We start from the raw sequence: 23,850 nt of genomic DNA, 5'->3' as shown, positions 1-23,850 counted from the left end.
AGCATTTTAGTTTTTTAAATTATAAAAATTAAAAATTTGAAATGTACATATTATGAGCAAAACTTGTGGAGTGTAATGCGAAATAAAATATAAAAATTTATTTGATAATAAATTTTAATGCTTTTGGCAAACATTAAAAAGGTTTCTTTCTTTTTCATTTTCTCCAAACTTGCAAATATTAGTAAACGTGTAAGATAAAAGGAACTGGAGAAGAAATGAAATAATTATTTTCTGATAACAAATGATACCGTTTTCTGCAAACATATTATTAAAGAATAAAAAAATAAAAATTTAGAATTCATAAAGGAGTTTTTATTTTCCTTCTCAGTTTAAATTACAAAACACAGCTATTATTTGCTATTTGAATTAACAGAAATTTTTCTTATCATTATCATTATTTTTAATCATCATGAATTTTTTTTTAAATAACTTCTTTTAGCTTGATTAATCATTTTATCAGACTTTCTTTGCTTTCCATACAATAATCAAATGGAAATTTACTACCATTTCATTCATTATTTTTTTGAATTTCATTTAAAATGATTGACTAGATTTAACAATTTCGCATATTTGCCGCCATTTTGGTAACATTTGCATGAGTTTAAAGTTTTGCTACTTAGTGAGATTTTGTTGATTAATGGAGTGGAGGTGGTGCAAGAAGTAAGCATTTGTCTACTTTTTGATATCATTTATAGAGTTATCAGTGATTCAATTTATTCCTACTATTTTCTTTCCCTTTCTCTCTCTCTCTCCCTCTCTCTCTTGTAATTTTATTCTTTCTTTCCTTTCTTTTTTCTTCTCTCATCTTCTGTTATTTTTGCAAAATGAAGTTATATCAGCACGGCTATTCTTTCCAATCCACTGTTTCCATGAATCATAGCAATACTTGTTATCTCGTACATTTCCTGTTTCTCTTATTATTTCCTCTTTGGTTGTGTTTTCAGCCATTTTGAACTTCTCTCTCTCTTTCTCGCCTTTTCTATCAATCGTCAACAATGTTTTTGAATTATCAGTTGTCCATTGTCCACTAAAAGCAGCTGAAGGAGTGATATAATAGTGAGACATGTAGTGATGTAATTTTCCAGTTGATATTAGCGAGAATATTGTTAGGAGGCGATCAATGCTTAATGATTTAATTGAATCATTTGTCACAAAAAGAAAATTGTTTATCGAAATGACTTTGTAGTGTAATAAGGATTTAGAAAAATTTTATCTAGTTACTGGTTTTTGTTAGCAATGAATAATTAAGGTACTCTTTGTAGTGATATGATGTCATGTTAAATATTTTGAAATCAAATAATTTTCTGATAATCTTATTATTCTTATTAAAAAAGAGAATATGGAGGATTTGTCATACAAATTCAGTTTTAGGAATGAGTATTTTTCCTCGTCGTTTCTGAAAATTTCCGAATATTCTAGCTTTTAGATTTTCTGGCATATCAAATTATCAGCGAGCCATTTGCAGATTGTACAACAACGACAAATGAGTAGCGACACGAAATATTTTGTTCGTTTACGGATCGGGCATAAGTAAGTTTATGAAAAACTAAAAATGCTAGAAAAATGATTTTTTGATAAAATTAAGTTTAAAAAAAAAAAAAAAAAAAGAAAAGAAATCGTAGTGTTAACGTAAATATTGTTTTAATGGTTAGGTAATAAATACTGAAAAATTGTAGCTGTTCCTTTAAAACTTAATTTTATCAAAAACTTCAGCGAACTCTTTAAGACGATAATGAAGTTGTCTTTAATATAAATTTTTTTTTATTTGCAAAAAGACTGTTTCGCTGTATATTAATTAAAGAATTCTCTAGTGAGCTACTGAGTGATTATCGGTTAAAAAGGTTGAGTCAGATGTTTGTGTTTCATCTATAAAAGTTGAAAACATATGCAGTAGAAATTCCTCTCGGTATTATTTCCGCTTTTTTATGCAATTGTCGTCATCGGCTCAACACTACTAAATACTGTTTTGAAGGATGAATTTAAATGATTGAGACAGTTGATCACCATTCAATTTAACATCCTTTTGATTCACTGTTTGAGAATGCTTCCTAATTTCTTCCTTAAAAATACATTCAGATCCGAAATGCTCGATCGTCCAACATCGACTGGCATGACTCATAGGTGGACAGTATTTGTACACTCCTTCAGCGGGATGCCATTTACGGATCGCAGTTTTATTTCAAAGGTTGATTTTTGCCGCTGCACAAAAGTTTTTTGCATATATTACGTTGTACTGGCGAAATCGTAGTAATATTTTTGAAAAAAAAAAAAAAAAAAATACAAATAAAGAAGTTTACACTACGAGTTTACATTTTAAGTTGGAAAGAAAAGATTTATATTGAAGAACTGTTGAAAAATTCTTAATGTGCAAAAGTTTCTGAAACTTTTATGGAAGATTAGATTTGTTAAAAAAAATTCGCAAGTCGCGGATTCTATTAGCTGGAGATATGTAGTTGGAAACGAAATTCAAAATTAGTAGTTTTTTGATACTTCAATGAAGCTTTACAATTAGTCATCATTTATAGGTTGTGTTTGAATTGCATCCCGATTTTTCGTCTCCACGACGAGTTGTAAAAGAACCTCCTTTTGAAGTAAGCGAATTGGGTTATGGTGGATTTTCGATTCCAATTCATATCACTTTCACAGGCGCAAGCAAAGTCTACAAATTAACATATGATATGAATCTTGTATTAGGTATGTATGTTTTTTATTTTTAGTTTTCTAGAAAAATTAAAGTTTTAGATAAAAAATGCACTTTTACAGAAAAGTATAATGAACAGTTTATTACTCAAACCATCGAAATGAAGCAACCGTCATCATCGTTTCGGGAATTGATTTTAAAATATGGCGGGGCTAAGAAGGATTCTGATAAGCGCAAAGAAAAACATCGATTACGGAAAGGAACAATAAGTTCGTCAGAGGAACCGGCTCCGAAAAGGGAAAAAGAAAAAGAGAAAAGCCGTTCTGGAAGCAATCCTCCTTTAAGTAAATTAAAAATCCCACGCGCTCTTGTTGATGGCGAAAAAAAACGAAAGAACACGAGAGTAAGTATTTTAATTTATTGTTGTAAGAATCCGATCCAAACAATCATTGTATTGTCCCTTTTTTTTTAATAAAGTTGTGGAAGATTATATTTTCGTAATCTAAACAATTGATCTCTTATTTTTAGAACAATTTAAAATTAATGATTACAGGGTATTTTCTTCGATTTTGAAATACATATGTCAATCCTAACAAACTGTCATATGAGATCGTTATTCTTTTAGTCTGCTTCATCTGAAAACATCGCAAATATTCCTAAATCAGTAATTCTCGCTGAAACCAAATTGTCATCAAATACTGAAACAAAAGCGGCTTTCTTACCAGGAATGAAACAAACAGAGATGATAAATTCAGAACCGTCAACATCAGCTGAATCAAATTGTTCGGATTCGGAAACTTCGAAAGTCACAACGTGCGGTGCGGAAAGCACCGTTTCGCTGACTCCAACACTTGAAAGCGACTGCATGGTATTTCTTTTATATATAAAAATTTATTGTGAAGATAAATTACAACTGATGTGCCAGAGGTTTTCGTTTTATATGCAGTTTTGTGATGGTAAAATTGTTGATGTGTTTCGTTATGGGCGGATTGACAATTTTTAAAAAATAGTTCGATAATTCAAGTTGAACTGTTAAATTATTTTCTTAATAATTTAATGGTGACAAAGATATTTAAAAAACAGTTCTCTTTCAAAATCAATTTTTGCTAATTACTATCATTGGCTTTTTGAGTTTTATATCTTGTGAAGCTTTTTTGGGCCGCTGCGAAATGTAGGAAATACATAAGGTAATAAAAATTAAAGTCTAGGTATGTTGTGGAATTAAACAAGAAATTTTCTTGATCGAAACAGAAAATATTTCACCTCTTGCTTGGTAGGTCTAACAAAGGAGAGATTGCTCTCTGTATTGCATGTTTAAGCAACACCACATAGCTTATTAGAATAGTTGCAATAATTTAGCTTTGCATCTTTTTCTTCTTAGTTCGGTTGATCATCTTAACTTCATCCCTTCTATAGCTTTTTATTTTATTTTAGCTTTTTTTTCTTTTTATTTCATTTTAATAAATGAAGCTTTTTAGTTTAATGGTGTTTCTTAGCCATTAATAAATTGCACTCATGAGGAGAAAGCTACGAATGAAAATTTCCGGTGATTGTTCAATCAATTGCTAAAGTCGAAAATTTGATATTTTTAGATCGAGAAACAGTATAGTTTTGAATTTTTGGTTCGACTGCAGAAAAAGTTGATGACATTGAAAGATCCAGATAAAATGCTAGCAGTTGTAAATACTTTGCTAACGCCCACATCATCTAATCCCAGTTTACCATCGGATTTGTTATTTACTGATAATAATCTCTTGTCATTTGATATCTGCAAGTTAAATTCATCACTTATAGGTAAATTAGGTGAGATTTGTTTTGGAAATACCCCCTAAATATATGATATATGATTTAGTCGAGTATTTGAATCAATTTAAGGTTAGATTTGTAGTTGAAATCAAAAAGGTTTTTTTTAATTTTCTTTTTTTTTTTTTTTTTTTTTTTTTCTTTTTTTTTTTGGCAAGATTTTATTGCATGACCTGTTTAACGCAGTTCTTTTGAGTGATTCATATTTTTCTTGCAGTTATATGTAATTTTATTATAATTTTTATATAGTCGTCTTTTGGTAGCATTTTTTTCTTCTGTTTTTCATTACTTTTTATTTCCAAATGTATCACCTTTAATACTTTTTGTCTTTTTTAATAATCGTTTGTACAATGTTTTACTCAGTTAAGTAATAGTTTGTTATTATTTAATGTATCCTTACATTTCCATTAATTATCATATCATTCTGGCCTTTCTTTCTTTCTTTCTTTCTTTCTGTCTTAATGCATATTCTTTCTCCTAATTCTGGTTTTAATTTTAGTATTCTAGCACGGTTAACACATACCGTCGATTATTATTTTAGACTAAATAATGGTTGGATAATTTTATTGATCTTAAAATTCTCCATTCCGAATATGTTTGTATGGTTTATGATAGTTCTTAGTTATTAATTATTCGTGGTTAAACTATTAAAACTGTTTAAACATTAAGTTTACCGTTGATATCTTACAAATATAAACCGAACATACCGAGCACTATTCCTTGAATCCATATCGATGGACCTCTTTCAAGTAACATTTATGTTTTGCTTTGATTGTTTTTAAGGAAGAAATGTTACTTTTTTAGCTTATTGCAGATTAATATTTCATTCTGTCGTGATTTACATTGAGCTTTTTTTTTTTTTTTTTTTTGAAACAATTGGCGAGAAACTTTTTGTTTTAGTAATAATTTAGCAGTGATGTGAGAATTTAACTTTTGAATTTTTAAATTCGTTCGTTGCCGCAGTTTTCAGCAAATAAAAAAGAAGAAAAAAACATAGGTACTTCTATTGCATTTGTAAGATATTTACCGTTGCCATATTTTCATGACATTTCTGTTGTATGTACATAATGTATACTGTTAATGATCAAACAGGATGGTATTTTTTACATGTATCGATGATTTTGTTTGTGTCTTTTATTAATTGCTTTTTATAAGCATCTTTCAAAGATATGTAGTTTTTTCTTTTTTCATATGTAGTTTTTTTTTTTTTTTTTTTTTTTTTTTTTTTTTTTTTGCACAAAACAAGATTTAATGCCTAAGTGAAATTTTATTTTTTTTTTATTTTTTTGAAATTTATTTACATTAAAAGTCCTTTATTAAGTAATAGCAGTTAATGTGATGGAAAATGATGTGTTAAGAAAGAGTGAAATAAGATAAGTAATGCAAAATTAAAATTATTGAAAATAATCTATTTTTGGATTTCATTCTGTGAAATTTATATTTCTAGAAAATGAATTGGTTATTTGCCTGATTAATTTAGATGAAATCTGCAAATTTTCTAGATTTAAAACAATCCACACATCTAAACAACTGATTGGTCTACTTAAGTAGAAAAATTAAATGGCTGCTGGTGAGATAGAATAAATGTATTGGCTGATTTTGTTGTCACTGCGATTGTTTCCATCTACTTAAAGCCTTGTCCTGTTTGTTGATTCAGGCTATTATTTGAAATGCATTAGATTTCGTATACTTCAGTACTACACGTCACTCTTTATCAATTTTCTATCAGTGATATCAAAATCAATGTGATTCGTTTTATTGTACTTTATTTTCCATTTGCATGCCCTCAATGTGATATTAAATTGAACGGTGATAAATGTTTTCTCTTTTTTTGGAATTAATGCATATTAAATAGTAAATTTGAACATCATCTGGATGAAATTATGATTTGAAAAAGGAAAGAAAAGTTGAGATAGCTAAATTATTGTAGTAAATATTGTCTTATTCATTATAGTTTCAAAATTTTTATTTTACTTTCGATATTTCGAGATAAGGAAGGGAAGTGAGAGAGACCAGATTAATCAGAATAAGCGAATCCTTATAATTTATCATAATATTCAAGTATTATGTATATGTCAGAGTAAACGCAAATAAAGGCCCAGACATTTATGATCTAAAGGGCCAGACAATGCAAATAGGCCACATATAACTAGGACAATTCTGCTGAAACCGGAACAAGATTTACTTGGCCATATTCCACTTCAAATAGTAATGTATACTTTTTTTTACTCTCTCTATCTTTTATTGATTATGCTTTTATGTCATTATTTTTAATATATGGGTTTTAAGAATAAATAAATGCTAAGAGCAAGTCTGTAAGTTAAAACTTGTCTCCTCTACTTTTCCGCTTTATAAGTGAAATATTGAGATAATGGCCTAGAAATCAGTTATACTTTACAAACTAGGAGATTTATTGATTAGTTTAAATTAAAATTTACATTATAAAACATTTTTTATACTATAAATTTTATGCTTAAAGGGATTTCTTTGCTAAATTTATTTTAATTTAACTACTTTTAATGAGTTGCATCGATGTTTTATTGAATAATTCTATTAATATCATTCATCTCACAATAGGAAATTATTTCATTTTGAATAATTAAAAATTTTTAATATTTCATTCACCATTAATTAGTGGACTGCATCATTTGCTTGTTCAAGACAGTTTTATTCTATATTAAATTATATCAATTATTTCATTTATTATTATCATTATCACTATTATTATTATTATTAATATTATTAATGATGGCTATTATTATTAAAGTTGATCGCATACTTTTATGAAGTTGATTTAATTAAAATATATGTTATAAAATTATTGTAAACGTTGCTCATTTTGTCATAGGAATAATAATTTGCCTTAATATTTTATCACTTATTTCATTTAATTTGTTTACTCTATTAATCATAACTTTATTCAACTATAAATTACTTCTGTTTCCTTTCTTCTACTATAGCTTTTGCTTAGTATTATTGTTGCATTTCCTGTTTTTCCCAAATACCTTACGACAAATTATCTGTTATATATTTGCTTAATAATCTTTGTATCATCGATAATTTTCTTCATTTCGTGCTATTCTGCTAATTCGTAACTGTTATTGGATTGATTAAGAAAAATCGACTTTAAATAATTAGAAGTAATTTTTAAGACAGTTTTATTCTATATTAAAAATTTTTTATAAAAGAACATTTTTGAAAAAAGAATCACTTTTTTTTAAAGAGTTTATGATTATCTTGTATTCATAAAGTATAGTTTATTATTAATGAAAAGTATGAAATGTTTATAAGATTTTATTTAAAAAAAAAAAGATGAATTACAAATTTGTAGCATTTTACGTAACAAAATATATTAATAAAAAAAAAATAATTAATTAGTAATTGCTAAAGAAAAATTGATTGCTATTTCAGTTACAAATTTATATATCTTAAATTTTTCAGGAACAAAAAAAAATATTCTGGCTTCATTTCATACTTATCTTCTACAAATTTTCTATATTTCAATGGCAATGCCAAATGATGATATCATTTCATCGCATCTTCATGGTGGTATTTTAGCTTCAGCATTAGCTGATTTACAAAAATATGATAATTATAATGAGAAGATTGGTGGCAATTCAATTCCTGAATTTCGATCAAAATCATTCTTAATTAATGCTACAACTAATCCAACAAAAGAAGTAATCATAACACCACAACTTACATCTGTTTATAATTCACCTTTATCAACTTATCGTGGTATAATTGGTACAGCATTACGAAATGAAATTTCAACTACCACTGAAAACGGTTATATTCCATCACAATACGAACAACAATCATTTCCACTCACAAAAAGGCTACCTATTTCATTAAATGATCCTAAATCAATGACAAATTCATTTGATCATACATTAAGTACCACTAATGACGGTTCAACTTTACAATCAGCACGGATCATCGGACAACAAAAAGGAAATAAACGTGGAATGATTAGTAAATGGTTACAAGATATAACTGAATCAACACCTGATTTAAGTAGCAGAAAAGAAATTGCTGATGTACTGATTAGTCCACGTACTGGAATATTAGGATTATTGTTGAAGAAGAAGAAAGGGAAATTTCGTGATACACAGACTTGTAAGTCATCAAATAGTCTTTCATCTAGTTTGGACCCAACAGTTAGTGAAACAAATTCATTTACTAAAGAATCTCGAATATCACAAAAAAATCAATCGTTGTTAAGTTTGAAAAGACATGAACGAAGTCATGATAAGCATTTATCATTGGAAGATCTTGATTGCCCATCTGTTCTTCCATCACCTGGATCAACACAAAGTAGATTATCGAGAAGAGATGAATCGAGAAAAAATCAAAAAGCAAATTATAAGAAATGGTCAATTCAGCAGAGCACATCAAAAGAATCAAAAAGTTCGAGCACTTCTACAAAATTATTAATTGATGAAGATGAATATAGCAAAAATTTACCATCTAAGGTATGTTCAATGTTAAAAGTTATCATAAATTTTCAATTCTTTTTTCAGTCTCATTATTAATATTTGATTAGAGTTAGAAATCTTTCAAATTAATTCCATAAATATTACTCAATTAATTAGCTAATTTTATCCTAAATAATTTTTGAACTTTTAGCTTTTGTTGCACGCAATGAAATGTGAATGGTCAATTGTGGAACAAATTTTAAATAATGAAGAAAATATTGATCTTACAGTCACAGATCCAGTAAGTTTAACTTTGTACAATTAGCGCCCAAAGTATAAAATATGACATAAAAAGAATCCAGGCTCTCACTCAACTTTTAATAATAACAATGGAGAATTTAAATTTACAAATTAAAGATTGCTCAATTTGTTATCACAGATTTAAAATTAATCATTCATTCTTTTAAACTATTAATTATTTGTTGAACAAAATTATGAAAATTATTTTTTTGTAAAGAATAAAAGGTATGAAATTTAATTGAAATATTTCCATCAAAAAATAGTTTAATTTTTTCCATCAAAAATATTACAAATTGTTGTAATTATAATATTACCTTTTATTTTTTAATTTTTTAATTTAATTTAATTTTTTTCTCAAAAATTTATTCCGAGGGAAGCATTTTTCTCCAGGAAGTTTTCACTTAGTTTATTTTATTGACTGCGTTATTGTTCCACTTTTTGAAATAGAAATTGTTGTCGAATAAAAATATTTACCTATTTCTAGTTTCTGCAAAATTTCACTATTAATTATTGAAATGTACAATTACTATCAAAAAGATAACAAAACAAATTGATAATAATAGAAATGGTAGCAAATCAATTAGAAATAAATTTAAATTGTTGAAATTTTTTGAAATCTCTGATATTTTAGAAAATTAAAAATTACATTTATAATAACATTATTTTTCAAAAAAAAAAAAAAAATTACTCTACATAAATTTTTCAACAACCTGAAAGGAGATGATTAAAATATTTCTGGAAAATAATAAATATTTGTAAAAATATACTCTAAAATTTATTTGCTCATTTATTATTTATAATATAAATGTAAAATTTATACCATCATTTCAGCTTGGTTTTACAGTTTTATTTTACGCAGTTAAAAGTTGTAATGCATCAATTTTCAATAAATTACTCAATCGTGGAGCACTTCTTGAGACAATAACAAAAGTTTGTAATTAAATAAAAATTCATGAAATTTGAAAAAAAAAATTGAAGTAACTTAAAAGGAATACTTGTTGCGAAGAAAGGAGTATTTAGTGAAAGTGTTAAATAAAATTAAATTGGAATATTTCAAAATTTACTCGTCTATTTCATTCATTTGTTTACTTACTTAATTAGATGCTTTTAAACTTTCATATGTATTCAAATTTTTATTCACTTAGATTGATACTTTTGAACTTTCGTATGTTCTTAATTTCTTTACTTACTTAAATTGTTACTTTCATATTCGTCATTTTACTTTTATTAATCATTAAAATATTACCAATCAAATTTTTTATTTGAGGATGGGCGAACGATTGCACATATTGCAGCAATGTATGGAAATGAGGGGATAATACGGCAGCTATTGAACTGTAAAATTGATTTCAAATTAGGTGATAAAGTAAGTTAATCTATTAATGAAATTTATTTAACAATTTATGATAATGTTAATTGCATCACGCAATACATTACTTCCATCTATTGCAGACATTCAATCAAACGCCACTGCATTTAGCATGCAAGCGTACGTCAAAACGTGGCTTTCGTGTGACGCAATTATTGTTAAAATATTGGGAAGATGGTCGTCTTGTTGAAGACTTGCAAAAATGTTTACCAATACATTACGCAGTAAAATGTGGTAATTTGGAGACAGTTAAATTACTATTAGAAGTAAATGAAAGTAATCAATTAAAGCATGTAAGATTTTTTTTTTCGCGTATTTTTCAAAATTGTTTTGAATTTTTACAAAATTTTAAAAATTAACTTATAATTTTTTTAAAATGTCACAAACAATGAAATTTTTCACAGTAATATTTATTGAATAAAATATGAAATATTTTAAATTTTAGAAAAAAATTTTTTGCATTTAATGATAGTTTATTACAGATTGATAGAAATGGCGATTCGCTATTGCATCTTGCATGTCGTTCAGGTGACAATGATATGTTGCAATTTCTTTCCAGTTATAATCAAATTGATGTGAATATTGCAAATTCAAACGGTTGGACAGTACTTCACGAAGTTGCATTGAAAGGAAGTGTACCTTCATTAAGGATTTTACATAAATTAGGAGCTAATGCAAATATTTTCGATAAGGTTTGGATTTATTAAATTTGTTAAATGTGCTAAAATTTCTTGTTAAAAATGAAAATGAATGACTCTTTTTTTTTTATACTTCTTAATATGCTAAATAGATAAGATGTAAGCAACTGAAATCTTATTTTATTGAATGGTAAATCGTTATTGCATAAAATTGTGCTTGAATTTTTGAAATTGAAGAAGTCAAGAATTTGTGATATTTTTAAACTTCCAAAAATTTTAACTTTTTCAAAGAAAAAAAAGTGAAAATTATTTTTTCTGTTTCCGAACTTTCTTTAAATTTTCGTTGAAATTAAAAAAAAAGTTTCGTTTATTTGCCATTATTCTTTATTTTTAGGAAGATCGAACGCCGTTGCATATTGCAGCAGCTGCTGGACGTACGAATATTGCTCAGTTATTGATTGAAAAGTTTGGTGGATCAGTACGTGCTCGTACACGTGATGGCAGTACGTTGTTGCATGTTGCCGCCTTAAGTGGACACGCTTCAACTGCATTAACATTCCTAAAACATGGTGTACCTCTTTGTATGCCAAATAGACGAGGTATAAACAATTATAATTTATATTAATTAGTATTTTTTTAGAATATCAAATTAATTCGTAGTAATTTCAAATAAAATATATTTCGTACAGTGTAACACAAATTCATTAAATATTGAATTAAAATATATTATTAATTTTTTTAGGAAATGAATTAATCAATAATAATCTTTTTTTAATTTTTAATATATCATTGTAAAAGCTATTTAATACTGTTACATTTTGAACACCCAAAAGAAAATTCATATAATTAATTCTTTCAGGTGCTTTGGGTTTGCATTCTGCAGCAGCTGCTGGTTTTACCGATGTTGTTCAGTTGTTAATTGCTCGAGGAACAAATGTTGATATTAAAACTAGAGTAATATCTTACTTATTAACAAATTTTCTCTTTAACTTTAAAATTGTGTTGAAAAAAAAGTGTTAAAAAAAATTTCTAGCATTTAATTTTATCTTCGTTGGTATATTTGCAAAATTTAATCTAGCAATTATGACTATTAGAATAATGCTCATTAAAAAATTTTTTAAAACAAAAATAAGCCATCATTTTATAAAGAAATATAAAATTAGATCTGAAAAATTAGCTCAATAATTTATTTAGTGTTAATTAATTCAAATAATATAGAAATTTAATTAACTAACGGACATTTAATTACAGGATAATTATACAGCATTACACGTTGCAGTGCAGGCTGGTAAAGCATCTGTTGTAGAAACATTACTAGGATATGGCGCAGATGTACATGTTCATGGTGGCGCAATTGGTGAAACAGCTTTGCATATTGCTGCATCATTAACTACAGATGATGCAATCGAATGTGCGGTAATGTTATTAAAAAGTGGTGCGCAAACAAACGTTACACGTAATGACGGTGAAACGCCATTACATATTGCGGCACGAAATCCACTAAGCGGAATGATACGTTTACTATTAAGTGAAGGCGCTGATCCAAAAATTTGTTCTAACGTTAGCAAAATTAAGCTTTAATTTTTCTTCATTTATAATTGCATAATAATCACAATAGTAATAACAATAATAACAGTAATTATAATAATCGTAATAGTAAACAATAATAAATAATAATAACAACAATAATAGTAATATAACAATGATAATAATTGTAAAATATACAATATTAATGAATAATAATAATACTGAACAAAATGAATTCTTAGAAGTTTTCTCTAATTTATAAAGGATAAAATTTGAAATTGAATAATTTTAAGCGAATAATTTTTTTTAAGATGATAAAAATGTTAAATAATTTTAAAGATGTGAAGAATGAATTTAAAAAAATAGTAATGAAGAATTTTCATGAGTTACACTATTTGCTTTAGTAAATTTCTAATTAATTAATTATTTCTACAATTACAGAGCAGTGAAAGTGTTTTGCATGTGGCAGCAAAGAGTTGTAATAGTGAAGCAGTAACACTTATCCTAGAATACCTTTCTCAACAAATGTCACCTGAAGAAATTAAGGAATTTATCAATGCTCGAACTATTGAGGTTATAAATTTGCCATTCTTCAAGTATTATTCTAAATTTAATTATTGTCTACTGCTTTAAATTTTTTTTTTTTTTAACTATTTTCTCGAAAAAGCGAAAAAAAATTATTGTTTTAGGATGGTTTAACAGCAGTACATTATGCAGCTCAGATTACTTCGGATCAATTACATTTTCCTGGTGAAGATGCAAAATTGATTGAAACACTTATCGACTACAATGGTCAACCAGAGCTTCAAACATATAAGGCAAATTTTTAAAATTTTAACTCGATTTTAAAAGTGAAAATTTTTGAATGTTTCGAAGCTTTTATAATTATTGTTTTCTATTACTTTCTCAAAAAGTTTTTTTTTGAAAATAAATTGCCGAAATTTTTAACTTTCTTAAGTAATAAACTACTCTTAAATTTAGAAGCATAAAAAATCTAAATTTTAAAAAACTTAAATAAAATTTTATTGGACAGTTTGCTGTAGGTAAAACATTAACAATTAAAATTTAGCTTTTATGGCTATTTAGGAGCAAGAAACAGCGATGCATTTGGCTGCACGATCAGGTAATGAAGCTGCTTTGCTTGCTATTGTTGATAAAATTGGCGCTGGAGCGGTGCAAATTGTTCAAAATAAACAATCTAAGGTAAATATATCCTTCATATCTTACTTTTCCGTTTAATAAATTAATATTTTTATAAATTATTGAAGTAATTTATTTATTCTCACTAGCTATTTGCACACCATTATATTTTCACAATTTTTCTACAATCAATTCTTTGTATTAAAAAATATTTAAATCATAAAGTAACAATGATTCATTCTCTCATTTCTAAAGAATGGCTGGTCACCGCTAATGGAGGCATGCGCTCTCGGACATTTCAGTGTTGCGCAAATTCTCCTAGATCATCATGCTCGAGTTGATGTTTTCGACGAGAATGGTCGAACAGCATTACATTTAGCTGCTGCTAATGGTCATTTGAAGTTAACACAGCTATTACTGACCAGTAAAGCATTTGTTAACAGGTTCAGTCGTATCAAATAGATTTACTTTCTTTTTCGTTTTTTTTTCAAATGACAGTAAAATGATAAAATATTATCAATTGTCATTAATTAAATGATTATTGATAGTAATTCGTATTAATATTGTCAAAAAATAACAATAAAGAATAGCAAAAACAAAGGAATTAAGATTCAAATGTAAATAATTTAAATTAAAGTCATAAAAGGTAAATGTTATGCTAAGTAAATGAAATATTACATGAACAGTTTAATAATTCTTGTAGGAGAAAAACTTATTATTATTATTTATTACTATTGCTATTACTATTGTTATCGTTATTATTATTATTATTATTATTACTAATTATTATTATTATTATTACTAATTATTATTATTATTACTTATTATTATTATTATTACTTATTATTATTATTATTGCTAATTATTATTATTATTACTAATTATTATTATTATTACTAATTATTATTATTATTATTATTACTAATTATTATTATTATTATTATTACTAATTATTATTATTATTATTACTAATTATTATTATTATTATTATTATTACTAATTATTATTATTATTACTAATTATTATTATTATTATTACTAATTATTATTATTATTATTACTAATTATTATTATTATTGTTACTAATTATTATTATTATTATTACTAATTATTATTATTATTATTACTAATTATTATTATTATTATTATTACTAATTATTATTATTATTACTACTAATTATTATTATTATTATTAATTATTATTATTACTAATTATTATTATTATTATTACTAATTATTATTATTATTACTACTAATTATTATTATTATTATTACTAATTATTATTATTATTATTACTAATTATTATTATTATTATTACTAATTATTATTATTATTACTAATTATTATTATTATTACTACTAATTATTATTATTATTATTATTAATTATTATTATTATTATTACTAATTATTATTATTATTATTATTATTATTACTAATTATTATTATTACTACTACTAATTATTATTATTATTATTATTACTAATTATTATTATTATTACTAATTATTATTATTATTATTATTACTAATTATTATTATTATTACTAATTATTATTATTATTATTACTAATTATTATTATTATTACTAATTATTATTATTATTATTACTAATTATTATTATTATTATTATTATTATTATTATTATTATTATTACTAATTATTATTATTATTATTACTAATTATTATTATTATTATTACTAATTATTATTATTATTACTAATTATTATTATTATTATTATTATTATATTATTATTATTATTATTATTATTATTATTATTATTATTATTATTATTACTAATTATTATTATTATTACTAATTATTATTATTATTACTAATTATTATTATTATTATTACTAATTATTATTATTATTATTATTATTAATTATATCACTCTATTATAGTAAATCAAAAACTGGTGAAGCGCCATTACATCTAGCAGCACAGAATGGTCACGTTAAAGTGGTCAGTGTCCTGGTGGAACATCACGGCGCCTTATTGGAAGCAATAACATTGGACAATCAGACAGCATTGCATTTCGCGGCACGCTATGGACAATTAACTGTTGCGCAAACATTACTTGCACTTGGCGCAAATCCAAATGCACGAGATGATAAAGGACAAACACCGCTTCATCTAGCAGCTGAAGTATATCAAATTAATTTTAATAAAAGATCGATTTTCCTTTTTCAAAAAATATAATGTTTGAATAGTATTCTTCAATTTCTTTTTTTTTTTTTTTTTTTCTTTCAGAATGATTATCCAGATGTAGTGAAATTATTTTTAAAAATGCGACAAAATAATCGAGCAGTATTGACAGCAATTGATTTAAATGGTTTCACATGTGCGCATATAGCTGCAGTGAAAGGATCATATGCAGTTGTTAAAGAATTAATGATGATTGATAAAGCTATGGTTATTCAAGTAAATGTCTTCTATTCTCATTTATGCTAAACTAAGATATTGAGAATTACTAATAAAAAGAAAAAGGAAAAAACGAAGTAAAATTTCTTATTGTTTTATGTTGACGGAGAAAAGTTAATTAAAGAAGATAGCATTAATTAATTAAAATTTAAAAGTTAATATTAACTATTAACTTGTAAATGTATACATTTCAAATTTTTTCTTTTTTTTAAATAAATGATAAGAATGAAATTTCTTCTTTTGGTCAAATTAATATTAAATTAAAGGCAAAGACAAAAACAATGGAAGCAACAGCATTGCATATGGCAGCAGCTGGTGGACATAGTAGAATTGTTAAAATTTTACTTGAACATGGTGCTAATGCTGAAGATGAAAATGCTGTTAGTTGTGTGTTTCATAAAATTTTGTTTTGTTATTCTCTCATTATTATATTATTAAATTAAATTTTATTAAAAACACAATTAATATTCTATTCCTATCACTAAAATATATCAATAATATCATTCATATCATTTTTAAAAAATTCATTGCTTCCAATTTTTTAATTAATTTAAATCATTTAGCATGGTATGACTGCGCTTCATTTGGGTGCTAAAAATGGATTTGTTCCAATTCTTAATGTTTTTGATGAATCACTGTGGAAGAAATGTTCAAAAAAGGTTTTGCTAATATTATTAATGAAGCATTTCTCTAGTGAAAGAGTTTAGTTTATTCTTTAAGCTATTTATCTGTAAACATTAAAATTTATTTTAATTCATATATTTTAGTAATTTTTATAAATTTAGACCGGTCTGAATGCACTTCATATAGCTGCATTTTATGGCAATTCAGATTTTGTAATGGAAATGTTAAAACGTGTGCCAGCAAATTTACGATCTGAACCACCAATTTATAATCATTATGTTGTGAAGGAATTTGCAACTGAAGTAAGAGGAAGTAATATTATTTAACCTTTCTAATCTTTAGCTATTATCTTTTATTTCAACTTTTATGTTATCATACTCTAAAATAATTTTGTTTTCCAAAAAAAAAAAAAAAAAACTTAAATTAATTATGTTTTTTTTTTCCACTTTTTTAAACTTTTTTTAAAAATCTATTTTATAGCAAATTTAATATATAAAATGGAAAAGAATTATATATTGATTCTCAAACTTTTTTACCATTTAATATTTAATTTATTTAATAGAATTTGTTGAAAAATTATTAATTAATTTAGAAGTATAATATATTTTTAAAATTTTATAAAAGAATGTTATTACTGCAATGAAAAAAAAATTTTTTTTTTGTAGTATGGATTTACTCCATTACATTTGGCAGCTCAATCAGGACATGATTCATTGGTACGGATGTTATTAAATCAAGGAGTTCAGGTGGATGCAACTTCAACTACTATGGTTTGTTAACTTATTAAACAATTAATTTATCGTTTTATATGGATATATTTAATTTTTGTAATTATTCAATATGAAAAATTTAAATATCAAATATTTAATCATTAATATGTTTGATTTTTTTCAGTTATTTATTTATTTTTTGCTAAGAAATTGTTTATTTTATTTCTTTCTCATAAAAAATGTACATATTTACTCTTACTTTAGAGTGTTATACCACTTCATCTGGCAGCTCAACAAGGTCATATCGCAGTAGTCGGCATGCTTTTATCACGATCAACTCAACAACAACACGCAAAAGACTGGCGTGGACGTACGTCATTACATTTAGCTGCAATGAATGGACATTATGAAATGGTCTCATTACTTATTGCTCAAGGATCAAATATCAATGTCATGGATCAGGTTCATTTTAAATTTATTGGATTATTCAGTTTGAATGAATTGAAACTTTTTTTTATTATTCCAAATTTATTAGTTTTATATTTTGAAATTTTAGGCTTAATTTTTGTTTTCTTTTTTCTTTTCCTTTGTTGCTGAGTTTCTGAATAACTAAAATACAAATAATATATGAATAAGTTGATTCAAACTTGTATAACTTTTTTCTTTTTTTTTTTTTTTTTTTGTTTATTAGGCTTTAATACTTAAGTAATAGTCATTTCAAAGTTAATTTTTTAACAAACGTTCAAAGTATTAGTAACAAAAAAAATTTAATGTTTCGAGAATGGATGGACCGGGATGCATTATGCTACTCAAGCAGGTCATTTGAATGTTATCAAATTGTTTGTAAAGAGTTCAGCTGATGCACAAGCAGAAACAAAAGAAGGAAAAGTAAGATTGCATAATTTTTCAATGTTAAATTTTAATTTTTAAAATTTGAAATATCGTACTGATAAGATATGATAATAGAATGTAATATGATTTAGGTACCATTGTGTTTTGCTGCTGCACACAATCATGTTGATTGTTTACGTTATCTATTAAAACAAAATCATGATACACATGCATTAATGGATGATCGAAAGGTAATTTATCACTTATCATATATCAATAACATAGTAATATTAATTTCTTTTTCTTCGAGTAAAGATTTTTTATAAAGTTATCAAATTAATTCTTTATAAATTGAACTGAATGATTAATTTTATAGTTTATTTTTGATCTAATGGTTTGTGGTAAAGCGAATGATAATGAGCCATTAAAAGAATTCATTTTGCAAAGTCCAGCACCAATTGATACTGCTGTTAAGCTATCAGCTTTATATCATGAAATGAGTGAAAAAGAAAAAGTAAAATCTTTCCTTTAATTCATCAATTTTTTTTTTTTTTAATTTTCATTAAAAAAATTTAATAAATTATAAAATAATTCTGTTTTTTTTAATTTTTTTTTTTTTTGTTTTTATAAAAAGTTTCAATTAGCAATAATATTTCACTGTTGCTATAATATGTGATCAATGTTGATTTGTGATAACAATTAAGTATAATACCACATTAAAAAAAGATATGATAAAAGATGATAGTGATAATGAGGGAAATGATAATATTAATGAATGATAACGATGACAGTGACAACTAATTGTCAAGGAATTGATCACAGTAATTGTTAAACTAAAATTATGGTTCAGGTTTTTATGTATGATATGAAATCTCTACAACTATTTCATAATTAATAATAATCTACTGCTCATTTTTATTTATTTATATTTAAGAACTAAATATGGTAAAGTTACAAAATAATAGTTTGAAATATTTGGCAGATGATATATCTAATCTGATTAATCTTAATAATAATTAGTTGTTTATGAATAAAGTTAGTCAATTTAATGAAATTATCATTTTTTTTCTTTTTTTTACAAAGGAACGAGCAAAAGATTTATTAAATGTTTCGCAATTCGCTGAAGATATGGCTGTTGAATTGTTAGGTATAACAGCAAGTGAATATAATCCAGCATTATTATTGAAAGCTAAAGATAATCGTGGACGACCACTTTTAGATGTATTAATCGAAAATGAACAGGTAAATATATATTTGAAGATGAAAAGGTAGGCTGAAATTATACAAACCAATTTTAGAAGTTATAATATTTGTTTTATTGCTGAACTTTGCTTTCTTTTTTTTTTCTATTCGTTTTTAGAAAGAAGTAGTATCATATGCATCAGTACAACGTTATCTTACGGAAATTTGGACCGGACGTGTGGAATGGTCATTTGGTAAAACGGTTGCATTTACATTAATGGTACTTATTTGTCCACCAGCTTGGTTTTATTTTTCATTACCGCTTGATACACGTATTGGACGTGCTCCTATTATCAAATTTGTTTGTCATATTGGTATATTAAATTTAATTTTAATTATTAACAAATTAAAGCTATTTCTAATTTGAATTTTATAAAAAATATTTTTTTCATTTTTCGTCTTATACATTTTTATTTACACTTTTTTTTTTTTTTTAATATTAGATAAATTATAACAGGCGTATTTGTTTCTTTTAATCAAGATTAATCAATTTTATCACTTTACTCAATTAATCATTTAATCAACTTTTTTAAACTTACTTTCTAAAATTATTTTAGTGTCACATATCTATTTTACAATTCTACTTACAATTGTTGTTCTTAATTTGACACACAAAATTTACGAAGTAAAAAGTATTATACCGAATCCAGTTGAATGGTTATTGCTTCTTTGGCTTTCCGGTAATCTTGTTTCCGAACTATCGAATGTAGGTGGTGGTTCTGGTCTTGGAATTGTTAAGGTTTGATTTTAATATTTGTAAAAAGCTAAATTCTCAAATTCTTAAATTAAATTAATTTTCTGCATGCAAACTATTGATAATAAACTATCGTTGTTTTACTCAAAATTTATTTTTAAAAGTAAGCTTCTCAATTAGTAAAAAATGAAGTTTTAACATGCAATACTTACAACTAAAAACATGCATGAAAATAATTAATGCATGCAAATTTATTTTAATTTGAATGTTTTTTTTTTCTCTAAATTTTGTCCTTTATATTTGGCAATAAATTTAGTATATTTTAATAGCAATTAAATAAATAAATAAATATCTAAGCTAATTAGGACTATCTTAACAAGCAAAATTGCTAACTGTTTAAAGTGTAATCAATTTAATTACTGTGTGCAAATTTCAGGTACTAATTCTTGTGCTTAGTGCAATTGCAATAGCAGTGCATGTGCTTGCATTTTTGCTACCCATTTTATTCATGCATCACTTAAATGATGATGAAAAGATGCATTTTGTACGAACAATGCTTTATCTAAAAAATCAACTATTTGCGCTTGCCTTATTATTTTCATTTGTTGAATTTTTGGACTTTCTCACCGTGCATCATTTATTCGGCCCATGGGCTATTATTATACGAGATCTTATGTATGATCTTCTTAGGTATATAATTTTTCACTTTGGATTATTTCATTAAATTTTATTTTTATTTTGATTATTTTATTAATTTCATTTTAAATTATTCCACTAATTGATATTTTGCATGACAAATTATATTGCAAACTAAATTATTTTGCTATCATAATTTTCCTTCAAATTTGTTACACCTTTAGTCTAGCAGGTTATTTATTCATACTTAAAATTTATTTTGTTTTAAATTAGTAATTTGGTTTTTTTTTTCATCTTTGGTGAATAAAAAAGAAGCTAATAAATTAAAAGTGTTTGATAAAATAGCAAAAATAAAAGGAGAAAAGAGAATTAGGATTGCTCACCGTAGCATTCAAAGATTAAATTCAAAGACAAAAAAAAAAAAATATTTAATTTATAATTAAACAAGTTAAGGATTTCAACCTAATCATTTCAATGAAATTTTTAACTTCATTTACACAATTCTAACTGTTTAATTATTTTTTTGTATTTTATTTTTTAGGTTTCTCGTCATATTACTGCTTTTCATAGCAGGCTTTACTCTACATATCACTTCTATATTTCAGGTAATTAAAAGCAACTAAATATGTTGGATATTTTTTTCATGCCATCCTTTTACAGTTAGAATATTATCACTTTTCTGACTCAAAAAGTATTGCTTAAATTTTTAATTTGAGAAAATTCAGGAACCAACCAAGAAAATTTACCTTTAAACTACATCTTGTGGTTTTTATATTAATTTTTACATCTTTAATATTATTAAAAATTTGATTGCAATGATAACTTTAGCCAGCATATCAGCCTGCGGATGCGGATGATGCGCAATGGATGCGTCTCTCATCACCGGAACAAACTCTTGAAATGTTATTTTTCTCATTGTTTGGACTAGTGGAACCGGATACAATGCCACCACTTCATTTAGTTCCTGATTTTGGCAAAATCATTTTGAAAATGATTTTTGGTATCTATTTGTTGGTTACTTTAATTGTAAGTAATTTTTAAAACTCCATAACTTAATGTTGATATTTATAATTAGATAATTAAAGACTAAATTTAAAATCTGCAAAAAATTTTTTAATTGTAGAATCAATGTTTAAAGTTGAAAGATGAGCTAAGGGATTTTTAGGTCTTAATAAATTTACTGATTGCAATGATGTCTGATACATATCAACGAATTCAAGCACAATCGGATAAAGAGTGGAAATTTGGTCGTGCAATCCTGATCCGGCAAATGAATAAACGTTCTGCTACTCCGGCTCCTATTAATATGCTAACAAAATTGATTGTTGTCCTTAAAGTTGCTTATAGAAATAATTGTAAGCTTTTTTTTTTCTTTTTACTCACAACTATGCATATCTAATAAGCATTAATGAACATTTTAGACAGTGATAGAATTAAGTAATTTTAAATTATATTTAAATTAGATTAATTCTAATCCTGGTACTCTAAAAAGAATTTCGTAATTATAAAATTTGCTAAATTTAAATTTATTTGTTTTAGTTGGATTTTTGAAGTAATTATTTTCAGTAAAATTATGTACACAAAAAGCTCAACAAGATCTTAGGCACGAAGAAAACATTGATGCATTTTCAATGAGCGGCGATGCAGGGCGTCTTAGTCCGGCAATTTTAGCTAGTGATAATAGTGCTGGTATCATTTTCTGCTTAAATTTCAATAATAAAATTTAACAAAATTTCAGATATCACTTAACCTTTTCTCTTTATTCATTCTAACACTAAATATTAGGTCAACATGAATCAATGTTAATTTTAAGTTCTTAAAGTTTTTTAACACATCTATCTCTGATATTTTAATATCAATTCATTATTACAAGTATTAAATCGAATTTTATAATTTCTAAAAAGTAATTAAAAGTTTATAATATCAAAAATTTCGACTTAAAATATCACAAAAAGAAAAAAAAAAAACATAAAATTATTTTTTAGAAGTTCGACGTGGTCAAAATGAAGAATTAGGAAAAAGTGATGATTGGAATATTGAAACAATAATTGATTGGAAACGTATTGTTGATATGTATTATCAAATAAATGGTAAAGTTGATGCAGAAGATATACACGTGGAAATGCCATCATAAATTTAATAAAAACATTAACACAAAAAATATTTGAAATTTTGTTAGAAAAATTTTAAAAACGAAAAAATGAACGAAAGAAATTGAAAATGAAAGAATGAATTATTTGATAAATTGCAGCAAAAGTATCGTTAAGATGAAAATTTCTTCATTAAATTAAAGTTAAAGTTTTTTTTCTTTTCCAATTGAAACTTTTTCATTTTTTTCTTCTCATCTCTTAATAATTTTATAAATGAATGATTTGTATGTATTTGTGTTATTAATTTATTGATTTTGTTTTTTGTTTTCTTTCTTTCTTCCTTTCATATATTTGAAGTGCCCACAACAGTTATTTTTTTTTCTCTTTGCTTTTCTCTTATTAATTTTCTATTTCTGTTTTTTGTATAATAAACTATTCGCTCACTTTTGTTATATAATTGTAAAATAAATTTTTTTCTTAAAAAAAAAAGAAAAGAAAATGACAATAAAATAGCAAATATTAATTGTAAAAGTTTGATCTAATGCTTCATTTCATATCTGAAAATAACAATTGGTTATAAATCAAAAAACAATTTAGGAAATTATTTTAAGATAGCATTTTTGCATTAATATCAAATAATTGCTTCCTTATCACTTTTACATACCATTGCTTATCACTGTGTCATCGTACTCTAGATGATCTCTTCGTTGATCAAATTAAATTGATAAGAGCAAATGCTTAATGTATTTATCATTAGGAAGAGTAT

General features: G+C 25.1%; 2 protein-coding genes across 2 annotated transcripts; both read left to right on the top strand.

Annotated features, from left to right (window-relative positions):
* Positions 1-1,483: 1,483 nt before the first annotated feature.
* Bm7251 (YEATS family protein) lies at positions 1,484-4,473 on the top strand (the record flags this gene model as incomplete). The annotated part of the gene is made up of 6 exons (XM_001894329.2): positions 1,484-1,530; positions 2,077-2,185; positions 2,526-2,694; positions 2,764-3,044; positions 3,267-3,509; positions 4,234-4,473. The coding sequence occupies 6 exons, from the start codon at positions 1,484-1,486 to the stop codon at positions 4,471-4,473; spliced, it is 1,089 nt and encodes a 362-aa protein (XP_001894364.1).
* A 3,474-nt stretch (positions 4,474-7,947) lies between these two features.
* On the top strand, positions 7,948-23,128 carry Bma-trp-4 (ion channel NompC, putative; the record flags this gene model as incomplete). Its single annotated transcript, XM_043080061.1, has 32 exons — positions 7,948-8,919; positions 9,074-9,163; positions 9,994-10,092; positions 10,430-10,528; positions 10,615-10,824; positions 11,014-11,223; positions 11,564-11,768; positions 12,029-12,123; positions 12,421-12,729; positions 13,138-13,269; positions 13,386-13,514; positions 13,783-13,899; positions 14,092-14,279; positions 15,738-15,981; positions 16,087-16,257; positions 16,524-16,637; positions 16,821-16,916; positions 17,043-17,183; positions 17,547-17,651; positions 17,856-18,053; positions 18,372-18,479; positions 18,575-18,673; positions 18,799-18,936; positions 19,506-19,664; positions 19,783-19,978; positions 20,222-20,403; positions 20,795-21,048; positions 21,536-21,599; positions 21,823-22,020; positions 22,160-22,349; positions 22,561-22,683; positions 22,980-23,128. The coding sequence occupies 32 exons, from the start codon at positions 7,948-7,950 to the stop codon at positions 23,126-23,128; spliced, it is 5,784 nt and encodes a 1,927-aa protein (XP_042935995.1).
* Between the last annotated feature and the right edge of the window lie 722 nt (positions 23,129-23,850).

Source organism: Brugia malayi (genome assembly GCF_000002995.4).
Source record: "Brugia malayi strain FR3 genome assembly, contig: Bm_v4_Chr3_scaffold_001, whole genome shotgun sequence".
NCBI lineage: Eukaryota > Metazoa > Nematoda > Chromadorea > Rhabditida > Onchocercidae > Brugia > Brugia malayi.
This window is presented reverse-complemented; position numbering and strand designations above follow the sequence as displayed.